Source organism: Capricornis sumatraensis, chromosome 21 (assembly GCF_032405125.1).
Source record: "Capricornis sumatraensis isolate serow.1 chromosome 21, serow.2, whole genome shotgun sequence".
NCBI lineage: Eukaryota > Metazoa > Chordata > Mammalia > Artiodactyla > Bovidae > Capricornis > Capricornis sumatraensis.
In genome coordinates this window covers 60,100,353-60,121,939 of record NC_091089.1, presented here as the reverse complement: position 1 = coordinate 60,121,939, position 21,587 = coordinate 60,100,353, and the positions used below count along the sequence as shown (strand labels likewise).

The window sequence follows — 21,587 nt, the reverse complement described above, 5'->3', positions numbered from 1 at the left end:
GGGAAGCCTGGCCAGCTGCAGTCCACGGGGTCACAAAGAACCAGACGTGACTTAGCGACTGAAAACAAAAAGGAGATTATTCATAGGCTGGGTGAAAGCAGAGACTTGGTGGGGAGAAGAAGAGAAATGTTATGTTGACACTCCACGACCTGAGTTCTTGATCAGCTCCTTCCATCTCTGTGTGTCCCTTGTAAGAGTGCATGGAGCTTGTCTAAAACGTTCCCCAGATTCATTCATCTTTTCAAACTATGCTGCCACCTAAGTCCCTTTAACCCCCTTGAGTGCTGTGTCTGGTTTGAGTTACAGCGCCGTGCTGAGAGTCTTGCCCGACTTTGTGGGACCTCATGGACTGTAGCTCACCAGGCTCCTCTGTCCGTGGCATTCTCCAGGCAGGAATACTGGAGTGGGTTGCCATGTCCTTCTCCAGGGGGTCTTCCTGAACCGGGGATGGAATGCAAGCCTTTTATGTCTCCTGCATTGGCAGGTGGATTCTTTTCCACTAGCACCTCCTGGGAAGCTGGTTTGAGTTAGTCTGTGGGTAAATTCCCATCTCTGAGATGTGAACATCACAGAGCACATCTCTGAACGCAGTCTCTGCCTCTCGGACCGTCGTCCTGACTTAGAATCAAGCCCTTTGGCAGCCAGAAGCTGCGTGTCCCAGACCCAGGAGGTTCCCCTTGCTGATGATCTGAACGTGGCCGGCTCAGCCTGGGGGGGCGTGTGTGCGCGCGAGGGGGGTTTTCTTGCACTGTGTCCATTTCTGCAAGGAGGACCAAGTCCTCCACTTGGAGCACTTCTTCCCACTGCTGGCTCTTTAGCCACGTCCTCTCCCTCTGCGTCTCTGGGGCAGAAATGCTCCTGCTGGTGCCCTTTGAGGTTGTCTGGGCTCCTCTGTGCCACGCTGCCGAGCAGAGGGCGGGTGGCCAGGCAGGACCCTGCGTTTGCTTGTGACACGGAGCAGGGTGTAACTTACAGGACAAGGGCCTCTGAATTCACTGATCTGTCCTGGGTGACACCATCTGAGAAGCCACAGCCAATCCTGTACCACCTTGAACACCTAGAAGAAAGCTGGATGACCATTTAAGAGAAGCAAGGAGAAGTCGGCTGCTTTCCAGAGCCTGGAACACAGCGGCTCTGCTGGCCGCCGGGCTGGGGCAGCTAAGGGCAGGCCCCATCACCAGGCGCTCTCCCCTCGCTGGTCAGAAACCCTGGAGTCTTACTGCTGCTGCTCACAAACAACAGGGATGCCCTGGTGCTGACGCCCTCTGAGCTCTCAGGGCAGGATCATTCCCCGCACTGGAGCTGATTTTGAAGCCCACAGATACCCCGCAACAGAGGCAGACAATTCGTAGTAACATTTAGAAAACCCAGTTTCCAGCCATGTGCGACAAAATGATGATTTAATAGATGCAAATGTCGGGCTCGAATATTTTTAGTCTTTCCCGTTGGTGCGTGAGTCATTTGGAGTGACAGATTGCGTTCAGAGGGAGAGCAAGGCTCTTACAGAACCCCACTCCTTCCCTAGTTTATTTCCTAACTTTGACTCCGGTGAACCTTCTCGATGATCCTGTGGGAAGTGGCCTGCAGCTTTCCGACCACCTGTTGCACACATATCCGGGATCAATTACCCAGAGCTGCAGCTGGGCCCCCGTGAGCTCATGGGTCAAGTCCCTTAGAGGGAAGAGCAGCTCCCGCGAGCTGGCCCTGCCGTGTTGGCACGGTGCACGTTTAGATGGCAGTGGCTGTTCCAGCCTGTTGGTTTCTGTCCCCACCATCCGCAGCTAGCTCTGGAGGAAGGCTTCTTACTTCAGTGGCCCCAGGCCTGGGGGAGTCTTTCGCTGGAAGGTGGCACTGGCCTCCTTTGGAGCAGGTGGTGGGGAGTCGGGGTGGCAGCTGCGACGATGCTCAGACAGCCCCACTCCCATCCCTCGTTCCCAGCAACGAGGCTCCCAGGAGCTGCAGCGGGTGGAATTGGGGCCTGTGACTCAAGTGGTGCTTCTCAACTCGGGCTACAGAATTTGATTCCCGAGGGGCGACTTTTCACTCCCCACGTGTGGAGCTCAGCCCCAGAGCCGCTGTTCTCATGGGTTAAGGGCGACCCCGGGGCCAGTGCTGTTTCTTCTGTTTCCTTTTTTAAATTTTGGCTTCAGATTTCCTTTTAAAAAGAAATATGTAGAGGATCCTGCTGTGATTTATGTCTGAGAGTGTTTTGCCTATATTCTCCTCTAGGAGTTTTATAGTTTCTGGTCTTACATTTAGATCTTTAATCCATTTTGAGTTTATTTTTGTGTGCGGTGTTAGAAAGTGATCTAGTTTCATTCTTTTACAAGTGGTTGACCAGTTTTCCCAGCACCACTTGTTAAAGAGATTGTCTTTACTCCATTGTATATTCTTGCCTCCTTTGTCAAAGATAAGGTGTCCATATGTGTGTGGATTTATCTCTGGGCTTTCTATTTTGTTCCATTGATCTATATGTCTGTCTTTGTGCCAGTACCATACTGTTTTGATGACTGTGGCTTTGTAGTAGAGCCTGAAGTCAGGCAAGTTGATTCCTCCAGTTCCATTCTTCTTTCTCAAGATTGCTTTGGCTATTCGAGGTTTTTTGTATTTCCATACAAATCTTGAAATTATTTGTTCTAGTTCTGTGAAAAATATGGCTGGTAGCTTGATAGGGATTGCGTTGAATTTGTAAATTGCTTTGGGTAGTATACTCATTTTCACTATATTGATTCTTCCAACCCATGAACATGGTATATTTCTCCATCTATTAGTGTCCTCTTTGATTTCTTTCATCAGTGTTTTATAGTTTTCTATATATAGGTCTTTAGTTTCTTTGGGTAGATATATTCCTAAGTATTTTATTCTTTTTGTTGCAATGGTGAATGGAATTGTTTCCTTAATTTCTTTTTCTACTTTCTCATTATTAGTGTATAGGAATGCAAGGGATTTCTGTGTGTTGATTTTATATCCTGCAACTTTACTATATTCATTGATGAGCTCTAGCAATTTTCTGGTGGAGTCTTTAGGGTTTTCCATGTAGAGGATCATGTCATCTGCAAACAGTGAGAGTTTTACTTCTTCTTTTCCAATTTGGATTCCTTTTATTTCTTTTTCTGCTCTGATTGCTGTGGCCAAAACTTCCAGAACTATGTTGAATAGTAGCGGTGAGTGAAGTAAGCCAGAAAGAAAAACACCAATACAGTATACTAACACATATATATGGAATTTAGAAAGATGGCAATGACGACCCTGTATGCAAGACAGGAAAAAAGACACAGCTGTGTATAACGGACTTTTGGACTCGGAGAGAGAGGGAGAGAGCGGGATGATTTGGGAGAATGGCATTCTATCATGTATACTATCATGTAAGAATCGAATTGCCAGTCTATGTCTGACACAGGATACAGCATGCTTGGGGCTGGGGCATGGGGATGACCCACAGAGATGTTATGGGGAGGGAGGTGGGAGGGGGTTTCATGTTTGGGAACACATGTAAGAATTAAAGATTTTAAAATTTAATAAAAAAAAAAAAGAGAATGGAAAAAAAAAAGAAAAAAAAAAAAAGAAAAAAAAAGAAAAAAAAAAAAAAAAAAGAAATATGTATTTGGCTGTACCGGGTCTCAGTTGTGGCATGTGGGATCTCGTTCCCTGACGGGGGAGCAAACCTAGGCCCTCCTGCATTGGGGGAGTGGGATCTTTGCCAACAGACCACCGGGGAAGTCCTCCCAGCACCATTTCTGAAGGGACGAGGGAGGAAGGGAGGGGAAACCACAAAGACATCTTCCTGGAGCCCATGTTATTGGTTCATCTCCTCACTAGCCCATAGAAGATACCCTAGAGGAGAAATAAGAGGCTGAATGGATGCCTGAGAATGAACTGGGAAGTTTTGGAGACAAATGACGAGAGGCCAGTGAAGGGCTGTGCTGGGTAAGTGGGCTCGGGCGTGTCCTCTCCCCTTGTGAGCTGGGTGCTTCAGGCAAGATGCCTCTCCTCTCTGAGCCTTTGTTTCCTCATCTGAAAGCAAGGGGTTTGGAACAAGCACTTCCTACTGTTCCATTTCTAAACTCCTCTGAGTAGACAGTTGCTATGCCGACCCGTGGCATTTGGCCATTTCTCTCACTTCATGTGTGATTCCAGTGCTTTCTTTACTGGCTTAAGCTAGAGAGCAGTTGTCCTTGAACAAGAACTCTGGGGCCATCAAATAGAGGTTGCTTGGTGACGGTCTGTGCAGCGAGACTTTCTGCTCAGCGTGAGGGGAAAGGCAGAATGTTCCAGGACATTCTCTGATGCCCACTGTAGTTCGTAGGTGGGTGGATCGGGGAGGGGCAGACGCACAAGCCTGCAGTGTTTGCTTTCTGATGTGAGCTGTAGGCGTGTGATGGAAGCGTGGAAAGCAGAACCTGGCTTTAGAGATTTAAAGGCAAAATTGACTTTTCCCCTGACCCCGCTTGGTCCGGCATTGCCCAACACTCTCCAAACACCACGGGACGGCTGTTTGTGTGGAGATGAAGAGAAGCTCTCTGTTGACTTGATTTCCAAACCCTGCCTTTTGGAATTGACACAAGGAGAGGGCGGATCACTCAGCAGGCTTGACCATCCGGTCAGGCTGCTCCAAGCCCCGATTCCAGCTCTCTGGCTCCATGTCCTCAAACAGAAGCTATTGAAACAGGTATCGACAACACAGATGAAAAAGGAGAGGAACCCGGGCTTTGAACCCCGGGGCCAAAAGGCTCATTGCAAACTGGTCAGCCTCTCGGTGGTTTCCAGCCTCCAGGGGTGAAAGACCACAGCTCTCCTCCTCCCCTGATACGGCTGCGTGCGTGGTCTGTCCCTGGGGAGGGCACAGGGCCACTTCAGGGACGTCATCCACGCTCCAAGTTGCCCAGAGCCCCAGATTTGCTGGGACTGCAGATGAAGCAGAGATGCCCAAATCAATGCAAAGACAGCGTGGTACTGAAGCGCCGACGCTGACACCAGACCACCTCGTCTGCGCCTTACTGGCTCCATGATCTTGGATGAGGGTTTTCTTTTTTTAATCTTCTGTATACCTTGATTTCCCCACCTGAAAAATGGTGATAGTAACTTACCTAGTGAGGGTGTTTGGAGGATCAAATGTGTTCATGATCCTAAAGCAGCTTAGAACACCCCCCTGGCACATCGGGTGTTTCAACTGAATCAGAGGTTCTGAAACTTCTGCATGAATGAGAATCTCCAGGAGAACTTATGAGTGGAGATTACAGGGCTCCCTTTTCCGAGGGCTTCAGGTGAGAGCCCAGGGTTTTTATTTTCAGCACCCGTCCCCAGGTGAATCGGAGGCAGGTGGGCAGCAGTGCCTGGTCCCTGCTGCGCCTGCCTCTCCTGCCTGAGCTATAGGAGCCCCTTTCCTTGGTGCTGGCGCTAGCTGTCCCGGGGGCTGCTCGAGGCTTTGCAGGTGGTGTGCGTCTGGTGGATGCTACGAAGGTCTCCCTCTGCGCCAGCTGGTCTTTTGAGTTCAGTTCAAGTGATCGCTTTTCCAGGAAAAATTCTTTTTTTTTTTTTAATGTATACAGCATTGTAGTCTGACATCTATGCCTTACAGAGTGTCAGTCTCAGAAGTCGACTGCCGTGCCACTGACTCCCGTCACCCCTGCCACCCATCCCCGGGTCCTCTGTCCCTCTGGTAACCACTAATCTTCCTTCTTATCTGTAAAGGTTTCTTATTTTGTGCATGTTTTTTTTGTGCTTGTTTTAGATTCCACATATGAGTGAAATCCTAGGGTATTTTATTTAGCATAATACTCTCAAGGTCCCTTCACATGATTACAGATGGCAAGATCTCACTTCTCAGGCTGAAAAATATTCCACTGTATGTATGCACCAGTTTTCCTTATTCATCCACCCATCAGTGAACATTTAGGTTTGTTCCATATCTTGGCTATTGTAAACAAAGCTGCAGTGAGCACAGTGGCAGAAGCATCTTTTTGAATTAGTGTTCTCAAATTCTTTGGAGAAATACCCAGAAGTGGATAGGTGGATGAAATGGTGGTTCTGTTCTTAGCCTTTGGAAGAATCTCCATACTGTTTCCAAAGTGGCCACACCAGTTTATAATTCCAGCTGAGTACAAGGGTCCCCTTTTCTCCATATCTTCTCCAACACTTGCTGCTTTTTATCTTTTTGATGAAAGCCATTCTAACAAGTCTAAGGCGATACCCCATTGTGGGTTCTGATTTGCACTTTCCTAACGATCGCTGGTGCTGAATATGTTTTCATGTGTCTGCTGGCCACGTGCATATCTTCTTTGGGAAAATGTGTATTCAAATCCTCTGCCCATTTTAAAAATTGGATTGTCTGGTGAGTTGTATGATTTCTTTATATACTTTGGATATTCACCCCTGGTCAGATATACAACTTGAAAATATCTTTTCCCATTCAGTAGTCACCTCTTTTTTGGGTGATAGTTTCCTTTGCTGTGTGGATGTGTTTTGGTTTTTTTTAGTCCTATTTATTTTTGCTCATGTTTCCCTTGCCTGAGGAGACATATCCAGAGAATTATTGCATGCCTGTTTCATCCTTGGGTTTTATGGTTTCAGGTTCCATTCAAGTCTTTGTTTCATTTTGAGGTGATTTTTGTGTGTGGCATAAGAGGCCTGATTTCATTCTTTTGCATGGGGCTGTCCACTTTCCCAACACCATTTACTGGCGTCCAGGGTGCATGTTATTTCTCCATTGTACATTCTCGCCTCCTTCGCTGTAGATTAATTGCCCATAGAAGTGTGGGTTCCACTGCTTTGTGTGTGTGCCAGGACCATACTGCCCTGGTTACTGTAGCTTTATGTTTGAAATCAGGGACTGTGATAGTTCCAGCTTGATTCTTCTTTCTCAAGATTGTTTTGGCTGTTCAGGATCTTTGGCATGTTTCTCTATACATTTGATAATTATTTATTCTAGTTCTATGAAATATGCCACTGGAATTTTGATACAGCTTGCACTGAATCTGTAGATCCTTACCTGAATTTTTGACAGACACTGACCTCTGGGCAGAGTCACAAGCCCTTATCTGCCATTTCAAATTCATTTTTTATAAAGGTGAAGCAATTCCATTTGGGACGAAAACCTTGTCAGATGGCAAAACCCTGACCTGACCTGACGTGAGGCTATTTATAGCGCCTGTTTATTCCATTTGGTGCGTGCATGCACGTGCCTGGCTGTAGAAATGTTAACGGGTTTGACAGTGTATCACCCTACCCTCTACTGGCGGCATCACATAAGGTTTGTTGTTGTTGTTTGGCTGCTAAATAGTGTCTGACTTTTTGCAACCCCATGGACTGTAGCCCACCAGCCTCCTCTGTCCATGGGATTTTCCAGGCAAGAACACTGGAGCGGGTAGCCATTTCCCTCTCTAGGGGATCTTCCTGACCCAGGGGTCGAACCTGAGTCTCTTGCATCTCCTGCACTGGCAGGCAGATTCTTCACCACTGAGTCACCTGGGAAGCCCATGACTGGGGCACTTCCTTTTCCAAATGCAGAGGCCTCCTCTGCACCACGCACCAGCCCCTAAAGGACATGGCTGAGCCGCCTTCAGGAATCACCTGCCCCTGTGTCTTTGTTTAGAAGGCCACACGCGGCTCAGGCACCTGAAGGTCTCCAGGGAAACCGCCATCTCTTGAACTAAAGTGTTGCTGATCTACAAGGCTTGAAAACCCTGAGAAGGATGAAAAGCAGAGTGAAAAAGGCATTGTGTTCATTTGCTATTTTTTTAGGCCGCAAAGAGAGTCGGCAGGCGCCAAAGCGCCCGGGCCGAGGCGGCACGACTCAGCAGGTCCTTTTCTGCAGTTTCAGTGTCTTTTGCTGACTGTCTGCTTGTCTCCTGTCTTCGTCTTTCACCAGAAGCCCCAGATGACTTTCTCACAGTCAGCTGGGTCTGGGGTCCCTCGCCAGGGTCGTGAAGTGGAAGATGCTTGTTCGCCTGACCAGTTTGATTATTATTCAGGAGTGGACCAAGGCGGGGAACAGTGAGGGTCATCCCAGCTGAAGCCCACAGATGACCTCCAAGCACTCTGGAACCTGCAGCCTCACCCTGCTTCCCCAGGCACCTAACCAGTTCCCTTTGACCCAGCCTTACTGAGCACCCAAGGGACAGAGAGCATTGATGTAACCTATGCTTTCAGGGTGCTTACGGTGATGAAGAGGAAGACAATAATTATACAACGAAGCACAGCAAAAGGCAGAAAGGGGCAGAGTGCTGTGGGTTCAGAAATGAGATGAAACTTCATTGGGTTGGAGGGAATCAGGAAAGGCTCCCTGGAGGAAGGGACATCTGAGATGGACTCTGAATTTTAGGTAGATTTAGACATGGGGGAGGTCATTCCCAGGAGAGAGAACTGCGTGAGCAAAGGCAAGAAGGAAGGATTGGATGGGCTGCGTATGGGGGGCTCGTGTGTTTGAGAGAAGAGAGGGGCAGGGAGGGAAACTGAGTCAAGGACCTGCTCACCCTTGGCCCGGAGAGCTTGGCTGAGGGGCTTAGATGTTCATGGGGTGACGCTGGCAGCCTTGATGGATTTCCGCCATGGAGGGCGATGATGAGAGCTGGGCTCTCAGAGCTGTGAGCACACTGCACTGAGGGAGGGAAGGGCAGGGGGGTGCGCTCAGGGTGGTGGGGGGGTCGTCATCACCACTTGGGCAGAAGGTCCCGAGGCGGTAAGGCGCGGGGTAGCCTGGAGTGGAGCGAGCCGCCGGGGGGCTCACGTGCGCCCCAGGCCTGCCCCCTCTGCGGAGCCTCCTCTGGTCGGGCCTCTGCTCCCCAGTCCCACCCAGACCTCCCCTTCCGAGGTCCCCGGTGAGTCCTCTGTTGCCAACTCGTAGTCACTTCGGTCCTCATGTTGGAGACCTGCCAGCAGCGCCTGACATGTGCCTCCCCGCCCTCCTCAAGCCGTGTCCCCTACCCTGCTCTGTTCCGCCTCCCTGCCACTTCTCCTCTCCTGACTGTGGCAGCCTCCAGCCCGGGAATCCCACCTCCTCAGTCTCAGCTTGAAATTCCATCGGCCGGCTGATGGCGCTGAAGTTGTTATCTCCAACCTAGATGTCTCCCTGAGCTTCTGCGTTCAACTTTGTGCTTGCCTTGCTCAGCTGGGATGTCCAACAGCTGACTCAATGCTAGCACATTCCCAAAGGGCCTTGGCCCTGCATCCCTGCCCTTCTTAGGGCCTTTGTGTTTGCTGCGCCTCTGTTTGCACCTGGTCTTCCCCAAGTAGCCACAAGACTCACCCTTACCTCCTGAGATCTTTTTCCTGAGCCACTAACCAATGTTTTGGCCTCTCTGTGTGGCATGAAGCATCTTAGTTCTCTGACCAGGGAGGGAAACCATGGCCCCTGCGGTGAAGTGCAGTCCTAGCCCCTGGACCACCAGGGAAGTCCGTTCTGTCCAGAGTTGCGTCCTCCCACGCCATCTCCTCCCGTTTGCTTTCCTTGGTTTCACCAACATTTAATGCGGCGCACTAGTCACTCATTATGCATTGATTGTCTGCTTCCACTGGAATGCATATTTATCGGAGGGGAGGATTTTTGTTCTGAATGGTTATATTTCTAGTTGCTACAAGCGTGTGGCCCATGGTGGCATGTTGATGGCTGGATGAGTGAGTGGAAAGCTGAGCTTTTTCCCTCTTGGAACCTGGGGAGCAAGGCCATGCAAGAGGTCACAGTTAAAGCCCCAGGGTGGATGCTTGGAAGACACCAGAGCAGAACGCTAGAGATGCTTAGGAACAGAAGTCTGGAAGCAGTGGGCACTTAGCCGGGGCTCTCCCGAGGAGGTCCGGGGGTGCTGGAGGGAAGGGTTGAAGGTGCTGGGAAAGGCCGGGCCTAGAGGCAGACCCGGTCACTGCTCGCGCAGCAGTGATGACTTTAAGCCACAGGGGAGGTGGGGAGGAGGGGCAAGACAGAGCGAGACGGGACACCGAGGATGACTTATTGGGAAACAGCTGCATGAGGACGGTACCGTGAGAAGGAGGGAACAACCGGGACAGGAATATGTCATGGGAACCAGGATCGAGCTTCAAGGAAGCAGAAAACGGTTGACAACAGTGCAGGCTGAAGCCTGGCAAGGCGGTGTTGGGGGCGACCCCCTGGAGGCCTGTCCTGCTGCCCAGGTGCCCTGCATGGCCCTGAGCACCACACAGGGGCTGACGGGCAAGTCGTGGACACAGTGGCCAGCCTGGCGGTGTGATCAGAGCTGGGCTGGAGGCGGGCTGGCCAGCGTGTCGGGCAGCTGGGAAAGGGGGAGAGAGTGGACACGTGCCTTGCTATGGTGGCCGTCCAGGCCAGTGGAGTGGTCTGGGAGCAAATTGTAAGGGCTGGTGGCTTCCACGTTCAACTTGCAGAGCAAAAAGACTGGCTCCAGGTCGCCTGGGTCCGTAAGTGTCCTGGACCTCCGAGACAGACAGCTGTCGCTGGTGACACAGGAAGAGCAACAGCGCGTTTCTCAAGGTCACGGTGCTCTGGCCTCTACAGCTAATATTTGCCTCTTATTGACCCAATACCCAGCCTGTTACTTTTTAACTGGAGCCTGGGGTTCAAAGGCCTGACTTTTGTTTGACTACGCCTTTGGATGGGGAGGGCATGTCCCCTGATAACCTCACCTGATGAACAAGCAAGGATCTTCTGAGTAAATATAGGCTGCACAGAGGCAAGATGGAGGCGGGCCAGAGCAGGAAGAGGCTGGGGGTTGGAGGGGAGAGGACCCCGGTGCCAGAGGAGCTCTTCTAATTTGTAAGAGAGCTGAACAACTAGAATTAGAAAGACAAATCCCAAACTCTCCACCACAAATAGTATTAAAGGATTTTAGCGATTAGCTTATGTTTATCCAACAGAAACACTTAAAAAAAAAATGTACATCCTGGCACTCCATCAGATAGTTCCCGAGGTAGAGAACCCAGCCCCCCGGCCTCCAGGTCTCCACAGCCTGTCATCTCTGTTGGACTAAGGGATGTTCGTGTTGCCCCTGGATCTGGAAAATGTAGGGCCCTTGCTTTCGAGGGTGGAAAGAGCTCTGTCCTGGGGCAGAGAGGCAGTGCGGGCCTGGGGCTGTCCCTGGGGAAGAGAGGCAGGGCGGGCCCGGGGCTGTCCCTGGGGCAGGCTGTCTTTGCAGGTAGGGGTTCCTTGTCTGGGGCTTCCCCGGTGGCTCAGGGGTGAAGAATCCGCCTGCCAGTGCAGGAGATGCAGGAGACACAGGTTAGAGCCATCCCCGGGTCAGGAAGACCCCCTGGAGAAGGCAATGGCACCCCACTCCAGTCTTCTTGCCTGGAGAACGCCATGGGCAGAGAAGCCTGGCGGACTGCAGTCCGTGGGGTCACAGAGAGTCGGACACGACTGAGTGACTAAACCATAACCTCTCTGTGTCTGTTGGACTTTGTGGCTTGAAGCGGAGCCTTTGCCCTCAAAAGCCCTCTTCCACTCAGCTTTCTGCGGGCTTCCCTGATAAAGAATCCACTGCACCTGCAATGCAGGAGACCCCAGTTCAATCCCTGGGTTGGGAAGAAAGAAAAGGCCACCCACTCCAGTAGTCTGGTCTGGAGAATTCCATGGGTCCAAGGGGTTGCAAAGAGTCGGATACGACTGAGTGACTTTCACTTAGATGCCATCAGGTCAGTCTTTACTCCTGTTGGTTTAAGTCTAAGCCTCACCTTTGGAGTCTGTAAAAACATCTAGAACGGGTCACGCATTTGGTGTGATCAGTCATGTGTATCTTGGTGTGAACGAGTGTCTGGGCTCTTCCCTTGGAGAGGAGGCTTGGTGCAGGGAGTGGAGGGTGGGCCAGAGTGAGTGGCTGGTGGGAGGCTTTGAGCCAAACCACCCGGGTTCAGATCTCTTCTCTCTAAGACTCTGGGCCTCCTGGTCTGAGTCCTCATGTGTAAGTTGGCGGGGACAGTATCTACCTTATTAGACTGAGATTTACGTAAGCAATAGGACTACTATCCCAAGAGAGGACCTGTAGGCTATGGAAGCTTGGCAAATGGCAGGAAGGGCACTCTCCGAAGGGGAGATCCATTCTGCAAAGAGGTGCTGAAGGATGCCTGTCGCTGAACTCCATTTCCCAGCCTCTTCTGCGGTCAGCTGTGGCTGGCGGGGGGTCTGTCCCTCTGGTCCTCTACTCTTTACAACCTTACATGGGCCGTCCCGCCCCCTGCCTGGGGGCTGCAGAGGGTCCTGAGACAGGGGATGGTGGAGGGGCGTCTGGGAGCAGCCCCTCACCTCCCAGCCTAGAGTTTACTGTGCAGACAGTAGGGCATGTCTGACTCTCTGCGACCCTCTGGGCTGCAGCCTGCCAGGCTGCTCTGTCCCCGGGATTCCCCAGATAAGGACACGGGAGTGCGTTGCCATGTCCTCCTCCGGGGGATCCTCCCAGATCAGGGCTGAAGACTGTCTCCTGCTTTGGCAGGTGGGTTCTTCACCACTGAGCTGCCCGGGGAAGCCCGCAGTTGTGCAGCAGCCCCGATTCCCACAAACAGCTTCTGTGCTGCGGGGCCCTTACCCTGCTCGAGGGCTCCTGCATTTTGAGGAGGGTGTGGGGACACACCCAGAGTGGCGGTGGGCTCTGGCCCCTGCCAGCAAGAGACGGTTTCCTGAGGATGTTGACTACGACCTCTTCCTGGCTGAAATGATACTGCTTGAGGTAGACTGAAGCTTTTTACACCATCCTGGTGGCCCGGCTCGGAGGAGAGAGGCTGCCTGGGGTGCCCCTGGCACCCATCTGGTCAACTGCCCTCCCACGGACCACCCTGCACTCTGCTCCACTGTGAGGGGTTTAAGAGAATGAGACCAGCTCAATGTGTTTGCAAGGTTCCCTTGACAACCCAGGTTTCCCATCTGAAGCGGGATGCTGAGGGTCTGACCTTGACCCTGGGCCTGACCTCACCAGAGGTGGCCTCAAGACTGAGGGCAGCTGCCCGTTTCCAGCTGGGCTCTCAGTGGCCCTCCTCTCTCTCCCGGGCCTGGTGGCGAGCGGCCCCTCTGCGGCAGACAAGCTGCTGGAGGGAAGAGACGGGGTCAGAGAGGTCACACCAGCCCCCAGGGACCCACGGGGTTTGGCCCCTCCCTGGGGGGGGGGGTTCCTACGGCTATCATCCTGGGTCTCTGCAGGGCCGCCCCCGAGGGCAACAAGTGAGGCCAACCGCACTGGGCACCTGGGGAGGAAGCGAGGGCAAGAACTGGGGACTCAGGCAGCCAAGGTCCTTCTGGATCAAACATTTGGCAGTTGTGTGATTAAAGCATGGTGAGCTCCAGGCAGTGCAGAATGGTCTGCCTTTAGCTGGTCTTGCTCTTCAGTCTGAACAAGGCCACACAGGGTTGAAAATTGGTAACTTCACTCTGGGAAGTGTATGTAAAAATCCCACGGTGCAGGACTGCTTAGAAGTTGCCATTAGAATGTATGATTTCCCTTTAATCACAGCGAGATCTGCCTGTCGGCTGTCACTCCAGCATCTTCAGTGTGCAGCTGGGGGCTTCCTTCCCACACGACCCTACACCCCTTCCAAATGGGCCTATCTGCAGGTGAACTTCTCCCGCAGAGAAGAGAAGGCTTTCCCCGAGCACTGGGGGAGGTGAGCGGAAGGGCTCAGGGAGGAAAGAGCCGCCCTCCCTCCTCCCCTCCTCCCCTCCGGCCCCCTCTCCCCGAGGCTGTGTCTGTTCTACAGCCAGCGAGGCCCCGAAGGGGTAAGTGGGCCAGACATCTGGCCAAGGAGGGGATTCAGATAGAACAGGCAGCTCAGGCTTCAAGATAAAGTGCAGGAGGCGGACCCAGAGGGGCCAGGATCTGCTGCTGTGAGCATGGGGGGCCGGGGCTGGGCTGCCTCTGACCTGCTCTCTGAAGCCCCAGGTGTCGAGGGAGCCTTGCTTCCGAGGCCCAGCTGAGGGGAGATGCCACTTTGCTTGGAGGCAGGGGGCAGCCTCTCCACTGCTTTCCGGTCAAGCTCACTCTGTGACTTGCTGCCAGGATGGACTTGGGCTTGGCTGGGAAGGGGAAGGAGGCACTGCCCAGGGTTGCAGGAAGGGTGATCGGGCCACTTGACCTATTCCCCAGGCTGGCCTGCGGTCAGTCCTGAAAAGGGAGCCTTGGTTCTGCACTTCCTAGCCCCCACCAGCAGGTGTCCCCTAGGTGGGGCCAGGACCCCCTAGTCCCCTGACGAAGGAGTCCGTCTGGGTCAATAAAAGCCACCATTGTTTTGTTCTCCTGTCCAGTCCAAGTCCTACAAAGACTCGCTTAGAGACCCCGTGGTCTGGGTTCTCTGGGAGCACAGTGTTGAGAGGCGCCGTCTTCCGGATGGGGACGCACCAAGGGGATGGGAACTGGAATCTGCCCTCATATGTCCAGGGGCCCCTCCGGATGTGGTACCCAGGACCAGCCACAGTGATGAGAATTCCCAGATGCCCATGCTTACCACCAGCTTTTACCAGGAGGCTTTCGAGTTTCAGGACTGCCTAGGTCACCTTTGGACTTCAGAGCAGGGTAAGCGTTTACTAACCCAGCAACCGTGTTACTGATGTATGATTTATTCCTCTATTTCATATAAACTCATCACGTGGGTTTCTCTCTGAGGATGGCCGCACACGCATTCAGGGTGGCTCTATCTGCTGACTTCTCCCTTGTGTGTTCCTGTGAGGCTGGAGGAGGCTGCAAGAATGCCGAAGTGCCGTCTTTCCAGCAGGACATGGTCTACTGCTAACTGAGAGACAGGGGGCAAGAGACCAGGACGAAATTACATCCTGCTTGGACGCCACCTCCCGGCAGTCTCTGAGGGCACAAGTTAAGGTCAGCAAGAAGTAAGAAAAAGGAACAAAATTTGAGTCGTCCACCTGTTTTATCAGGGAATTAACATGATAGCTGGATTTTCTGAGAACCATCTTAGGCTTCATTACTGAGTCTCATTAACGAACATAAACTGAGGGTGAGTTGGACGAAAACCAGAGATGAAATATGCCTTTCCAGTCATGGACTTTATACTACCACTTGGGTAATCCATCAAGTCATTAATTCTTAAATAAAAGACAGATGGATAAGAACAGAGGTACATCCCATTAAGCTCAACCCATGTGTTCAGGGAAGTCTTTAATGATGTTTTAAAAGATGTGGAACTTCTAGGGAGATGCTTCTAATGAGCATACAATCTACAAAGTTGCAGGCATTTGAATATCACCCCCCAATTAAGACGATGCATTCATGAAAAAGCTTTAAAACAGACAACCTGTAATACTTGATGTAGAAAAAGTTCCGGCTTCCACAATCCTTTATTAAATATTTGACAAGTCGCATCACGTCTTTACAATGACTTCATTTTGTCACAATACTCTTGTTAAGTCAGGAAAAACAATCCACAATTTCTCTTTAAGTCTCTCAAGAAAAACGAAAAGCAAAAGGAATTTGTTCTTCAACGAAACCTTTTCTACGTGTACCAAATTCAACTGTATTTTAAAGCTATTCTGATTGTGAAAATGAGCATTTAGCCAGACGATGTCTTTTACAAAATTTCCAAGTTGTTTGTTTTTTAATCACTGTATCAAATAGTACTTGGCTTTGTATTAGGAGGTGAGGTTATAATAAAAAGTTACGAAACATTGAGAATTCATTTGGAATGCTTGAAACTTTTCACCTTAAAAGTCACTTTTTTTTTTTTTTTCATGTTTTGTTTGATAATAGATGCTGAATTAAGAGATGACAGCATATTCTCTCATCATCTCCCTTGGGTTCTCTGAGGGTCAGAATTCTCAGGACACAGCTTGGAGAAAACGGTAGCAGGGACTAACCTCTCACTCCCTTTCGAAACCAGATTCCTCAAGGTAGGTGTAAATGCCATACAAATATATACAGATAGATTTGCACAGCAGATGTTCGTACATATATTACATACATAGTAGTGAAGGGGCAACAGGTAAATGCAAAGTTAACACGAAGGAGACCGTGACAGTCCAGGTGAAATTAGTCTGAGGGAGGGGCAAAGTGGCTTCTGTAGGAACGCAGATTCTGCCTGTGGACACGGGGTCACGGTCACGAGGCTTACGATGCACTGATACACGTCGAGAAGGCAGCACACACAGGCCTGTCACCAACGCCGTGAGACTCTACCGTCACTCGTACAAACACAAAGCCGACCACTGAAAAGACATGCGTCCTAAACATGCGCTGCTCTGCACGCAACACCTTTAACGAAGGGGAGGGGTCTAAACGAGAGGTTTTCTTGGACGATTCTGCACCAACAGAAAGCTCGCCTTTCCTATAACACATACAAGCTCACATCCTAACGCTACAGCTTTGTCCCTGACGTGCTGAAAACACTCTGGGGACGGGGGCGGGGGGTGTGAACGCAGATGTATATACACTGTTCGTTAAGGCTTCGATAAATTAAAAAAAAACCAGTGGTCCAAAGTATATCACATTTTTCTTCCCAGTTTTAAAATCTAAAGTACAAAGTGGAGTTTATTAAGGTTTATTTTAAAAAGCACATCTCGGACCTAAAACTGGCAGTTTGACTTACCAGGGTGTACCCCAAAGTCTGAATAAGACAGAGGTAGTGCAGGACCTCCTGGGGGTCGGAGGAGGGCCCCCTGCACGGCTTCGCCCCCTGCCGGCAGGGCAGGAGACGACACGGGGGTCCGCCAGGGCTGCGGAGACAGGGTGAGGAGGCCCAGCGCACCACTGGGCAAGGGCTTGAGGACTGGTTAACCCAGGCGTGCTCTATGGATCCTGATATTTCAGAGGCAAGATACAAGACTTAGAAAAACAGTGGAGTCAAGTGAGAAACAATTAGTAACTGTGAGGACAATTAGTAGTTTGCGGCACACAAGCTCGGTTTTCAAGGGGGCCAGTTTGGACCTGGCAAGGTCACACGGCAACGGTCCATGCTGTCCATTGAACAGTGTGAGATGCAGAGAGTGGTTCAAATATTTTGCGAACCATTCTTCTCAGAACCTGTCCCTGCATCCTTATGTGGGAGGAACAAACCATGTCAGGCATTTGTCATCCAGCCTTAGGGAGTATCTGGTGGGAGCTACCAAAGCGCCTTGCTAAGTAAAGGGACGTGTTTCAGGAGAAAGGAAAAGAGTGCTGAGACCCACGCCTCATCACTCCCTGTCGCAGAGGCGGCAGGTAGACGAGCAGACCCTGCCTGGAGCCAATCCCTACCAAGCAGGACTCCCCAAACTCACTGTTAGGCCGACAAGAGGGGGGACTAGAAACACGCAGGACTTTTACAGGTGACTGGGTTAGCCGATGTTTAAAAACCTTTCAACCACATGCAAATTCTGGAACTGACTTCTTAACCTTGTGGCAAAATGGCCCACAATGGCTCTTTTCCAGGGGACTAGAGAAGCTGGATCCCAGTCATTTCTAGGAAGGCATCACTGTTAAAGAGATCTGGGGCGGCGACACCATCCTCTGCCCCCAGGCCTGCTGAGCCAGGTGGGCAGAGGCCTCTGCTCGGCCCACTGCGCCTCTTCCTTGCCGCCGCCTGAGGCTACAGCGTGAAAGTGGTGGGCAGTGGTCGTCAGGATCCAGAGAAAGCAAGGTACGTGACCGTTTTAGACAAAGAGTGGAACACGGAGAGTTGCTGAGAACTGGGAAAGCTTATCTGGATTCAAGGAAGCCAAAACCCCCAAACAAACTCTAAACCCAGCACTTTCGAGCTGTCACTGAAATCAGATAATAAGGGAGAGATGAACCAAACTGTCGTTCACAATTACCGCCTTCCAAGTATTCACGGGGGTCTATTTCAATAATTCTTATCTGTTCTTGGCACAGAAATGATCTTAGAATGGGTTTTCTTGCGTATTTTCAGTACTTTGCCTAATTTGCATTCAGTGAACATTCTGATTTAAGAATTTATGAAATGACAGAAGAATCCCAGTTCTTCGACAAGGATTGTTGGATTTCTTCCCTATAATTACACATTTATAAAACCCATCCCGGCACACTGCTCTCCCAGGCTTTGACATGAATCATAAAAAGCAAGCTGAGGGGCTAAGAGAAGAAGATACTTGTTATATCAACTGAAGGGAGAAAATCCCACCAAGAGGTAAAAATAACGAAAAATATTGTTTTTTTTCTAATTACTCAACATCTAGGTTTTCTGATCACTACTGGATTTTTAAAAATCAACGTGAGAAGGGAACAACCCTCAGCTCTGTAGAACTCCACCTTTTAGATGCCAAGGGCTCTGCAGCCCCTTTAAACAGCTCAACCACAAACACTCGAGGCTTCCCACAAGCCACCCGGAAGATCCTAAGTGGAGGCCCTGAAACCACAGTTCTTTTGGTCTCATCTACGACTGGCAAGCAATCTATCCAGTTTCCCTGGGTGGCCGCCACAGGGCTTAGGACAACACAGGTTACGAAGGACAGAAGGGTCTGCTAGACCCCCTCGCCCTGCCTCAGGCGTCCCCTCAAAACACAGTTCTGCAGCGAGGACTCGCGAGTGGCCATGATCGCGAATCCCGCAGAGCTCTCCACCCCCAGCAGGGTCAGCTGGAGAGCCAGACGTCCGGGTGTCAAATCAGGTCTCTCCGCCCTTTTAATCTAGCACGCGACGGACACAGCGCGGGCAGAGCACGGTATGGAAGCATGCAACAGGTCATCGGGAACAAAACCCGGTTAGATTGTCTAGTAATCTTTGCAGTGGAGTAGAAATCACAAAACGCTTGGTGAGGACAGGCCTCTAGGCTCAGCTTTACAGCCAGGGTTTAGACACCAGCAGCCAGATTCACCACCGATAGATATTGCACCGGAAAGGCGTGTGCAGAGAGAAGAAATCACATTCAATGCTATGATTAAAAAACAAAACCAAAACAAAACCAGGCATGACCTCCATGTGGTACATAAAGTGCCTTCAGAACTGGTGCAGTTAGAACAGATGTTGCGTGTTCAGCTACCGTTCGCAAACGTGCACAGGCAGGAGGCTGCACAGGCCTGCTCTCCCGTCACTCGGTGCCAAGTTCCATTCGAGCGTCTCGACTACAACAGCGAGGAGGAGAATATGACAGGAGGGCTGTACAGCATCGGGAAGGGTTAAGTAGCTTCTCTTCGAGAAGTCATAGTCCAACCCTGCCTCAAACGTGCTCCTGCACACGTAGTTACTTCTAAGGAATAATGGTGTGATTCCTTCAAGTCAACACAAATTTTGTCATGCTATGTTACAATTCTCTCAGTCTGCAGCTATTACGCTAAATTTGAACAAAAAAAAGTAATATCCAGTTTTCATTCTGAGCATGGAAAAAACTGTCATGATGGCTAATGTTAGAGTATTGTCTGCAGAAGGATTTTGGACAGAAGTCAGTCTTCCATAGCTAATCCGGTAGGGGGTGGGGCTTTCCAAGTACTTTAAAAATAAAAACATCACCGACATTAAACCTGGTATGAAATTCAAATACAAAAAAAAAAAATATGCTCACTTTTCCAAGTACATGAGACATCTTTAATTGTGAAATAAAATCTGCAAATCGGTCTAAATCATTTTAAAAAGTAAACATGAGTGGTAATACTATACCTGTAGAGTGATTAATTCCATTCGCTGTCATTATAAAGTATGGAAAATATTTATTAAGGGCTTGGCCTACAGAGGCACAACATAAATAGAATAAGTCCTCCTGAAATGTAATCAGTATACACATCAACCAGTTGGAAATTGGTGGTGGGAAATGCAGGAACGCGACCCGGGACGGGGTCTCCCTGTCGGCTGTGGGCAAGTCGGGGGCAGGGGCTCCGTTCCGGGACCCCTCGCCGCGCTGCTCTCTGCCAGCGTCTCTGCAGAGTCTGTCAGGCAAATGCAAAAGTGCAAGCAGGACTTGCTCGAAGAACAACCGCCCTGAGGCAGGGGGCACTTAATCCACCCCCTCGAATCCCTGGGCATTTTCCACAGCCATGAGAAGCTTCTCTCGTAAATCTTCGAAGGTTTCATACGGAGGTAAGTCAAGGCGATTAAAGCTGCAAAAGTAACAACAAAGCAGAGGTAAAACACCAGCATTTCTGTCTGTGAGCCACACCTGGGTCTCCTCGATTTGGCTTAAGAGCGCACGTGGTGTGTTTGAGCGAGAGGATTGTAAAAGCCTCAGCACAAAAATTATAATCCAGTGATGACCCTGCCCACACCACACACCTGCAGGGGACAAGAAAAGGATTTCCAAATCGTCTGTGAAACCTCTCTACTACAGTCGGATGTGCACCCTAGAAGCGCATGCTGGGAAGGGAAGAGAACAGGCAAGGTAACTGGCGCACACGCCGAGGCTTCCAAGCCGGAAACCCAAGGGCTTTCCGCAGCAGGACAAACGGAGGCTCTCTGACGCTCTCCCTCATCTGACGCTATTTTAGGAAGCCAGCGCTTCTGCATGCAGCGCCCGTTTTCAGCACAGCCCCTTTGAGCGGGTGATGTTTCCCCGTTTTGCAGATGTGGGCCCTGCAGCTGGGTGGCAGGTCGCCGTGTCCCAGCCTCAGCCCTGACCGCACCGCAGACCTGAGACCAGAACCGAGGCCCCCGTGGCTCTGGGGCCCCGACACGGAGCGGCCCTCTACCCAGAGTCAGGCAAGTCACTGGCGTGCGGCGTGAAGAGCTGCCTTTACACAAAGCCCCTCCACAGCTGGAGGCCTTGGCTGGGGGGGTACAAGTCACCCTGGTGACGGTGAGACCTCCAGACACACGGGGCCTCTGTGAGCAATGATCACACGTGTTCACAGGACTGAGTTCAGATCCTGTCTCTGCCACCTGCCAGCCGGGTGACCTCAGGCCAGTCACTTCCCTCTCTGTTGGCTCTTCTGTGAAGTGGGGAGACTGCCGCAGGCTCAGGTGCTGGGAGGGTCCGATCACACACATAAAGGGGTCTGGCACACAGCGAGCGCCCACGGGCAGCCACCACTCACTCGCCAGTCCCTGCCCCCCACCACGCACCCCTCCACGCCCCAGGAACAGGGACCTGGAGCCCCAGACACAGACCAGGGAGGCGGGCTGCTGGCAGGCCTCTGTCATGACAATGGCCACATGTGCTCGTGGCTTGTTTGCACATGTGTGCATGCGTGCACACACACGTGCACGCCTTAGCTCATTATGCTTTCATAAGCTAACATTCGTGGAGCATTTGCCCCGCGCCAGCACTGTTAGTGGTGAGTGAGTGCAAGTCGCTCAGCTGTGTCTGACTCTCTGCGACCCCGTGGACTAGACAGTCCATGGCATTCTCCAGGCCAGAATACTGGAGCGGGGAGCCTGTCCCTTCTCCAGGGGATCTTCCCCGCCCAGGAACTGAACCCAGGTCTCCTGCACTGCAGGTGGAGTCTTCACCAGCTGAGTCACCAGGGAAGCCCAAGAATACTGGAGCGGGTTGCCTGTCCCTTCTCCAGGGGATCTTCCCCGCCCAGGAACTGAACCCAGGTCTCCTGCACTGCAGGTGGAGTCTTCACCAGCTGAGCCACCAGGGAAGCCCAAGAATACTGGAGCGGGGAGCCTGTCCCTTCTCCAGGGGATCTTCCAAGCCCAGGAACTGGACCTGCGTCTCCTGTGTGGCAGGTGGAGCCTTCACCAGCTGAGCCACCAGGGTGCTGTTCCTCGACCCCCTCAGCGAATCCTGGTGCCCACCCGTAAGGT

The 21,587-nt window shown here is 51.3% G+C and overlaps 1 protein-coding gene and 1 long non-coding RNA gene across 6 annotated transcripts in view; one reads left to right on the top strand and one right to left on the bottom strand.

Moving 5' to 3' along the window:
• Positions 1-4,906: 4,906 nt before the first annotated feature.
• Positions 4,907-19,460, top strand: LOC138097554 (uncharacterized). Of its 3 annotated transcripts, none has more exons than XR_011146499.1 (5): positions 4,907-5,264; positions 14,343-14,780; positions 15,666-15,805; positions 17,322-17,529; positions 18,086-19,460. It is a non-coding gene; the product is annotated as an uncharacterized lncRNA (long non-coding RNA). The 3 variants fall into 3 exon arrangements; XR_011146498.1 differs by having other exon boundaries at positions 14,210-14,780; XR_011146497.1 differs by lacking the exon at positions 4,907-5,264 and having other exon boundaries at positions 13,306-14,780.
• NEDD4L (NEDD4 like E3 ubiquitin protein ligase) overlaps positions 19,431-21,587 on the bottom strand; it is a 156,240-nt gene continuing 154,083 nt past the window's right edge. For all 3 annotated transcript variants that reach the window (XM_068993775.1, XM_068993776.1, XM_068993777.1), the window contains one exon: positions 19,431-19,939. In XM_068993775.1, the coding sequence (XP_068849876.1) occupies positions 19,837-19,939 (103 nt within the window). In that variant the 3' untranslated portion in view covers positions 19,431-19,836. The remainder of the gene's footprint in view (positions 19,940-21,587) is intronic.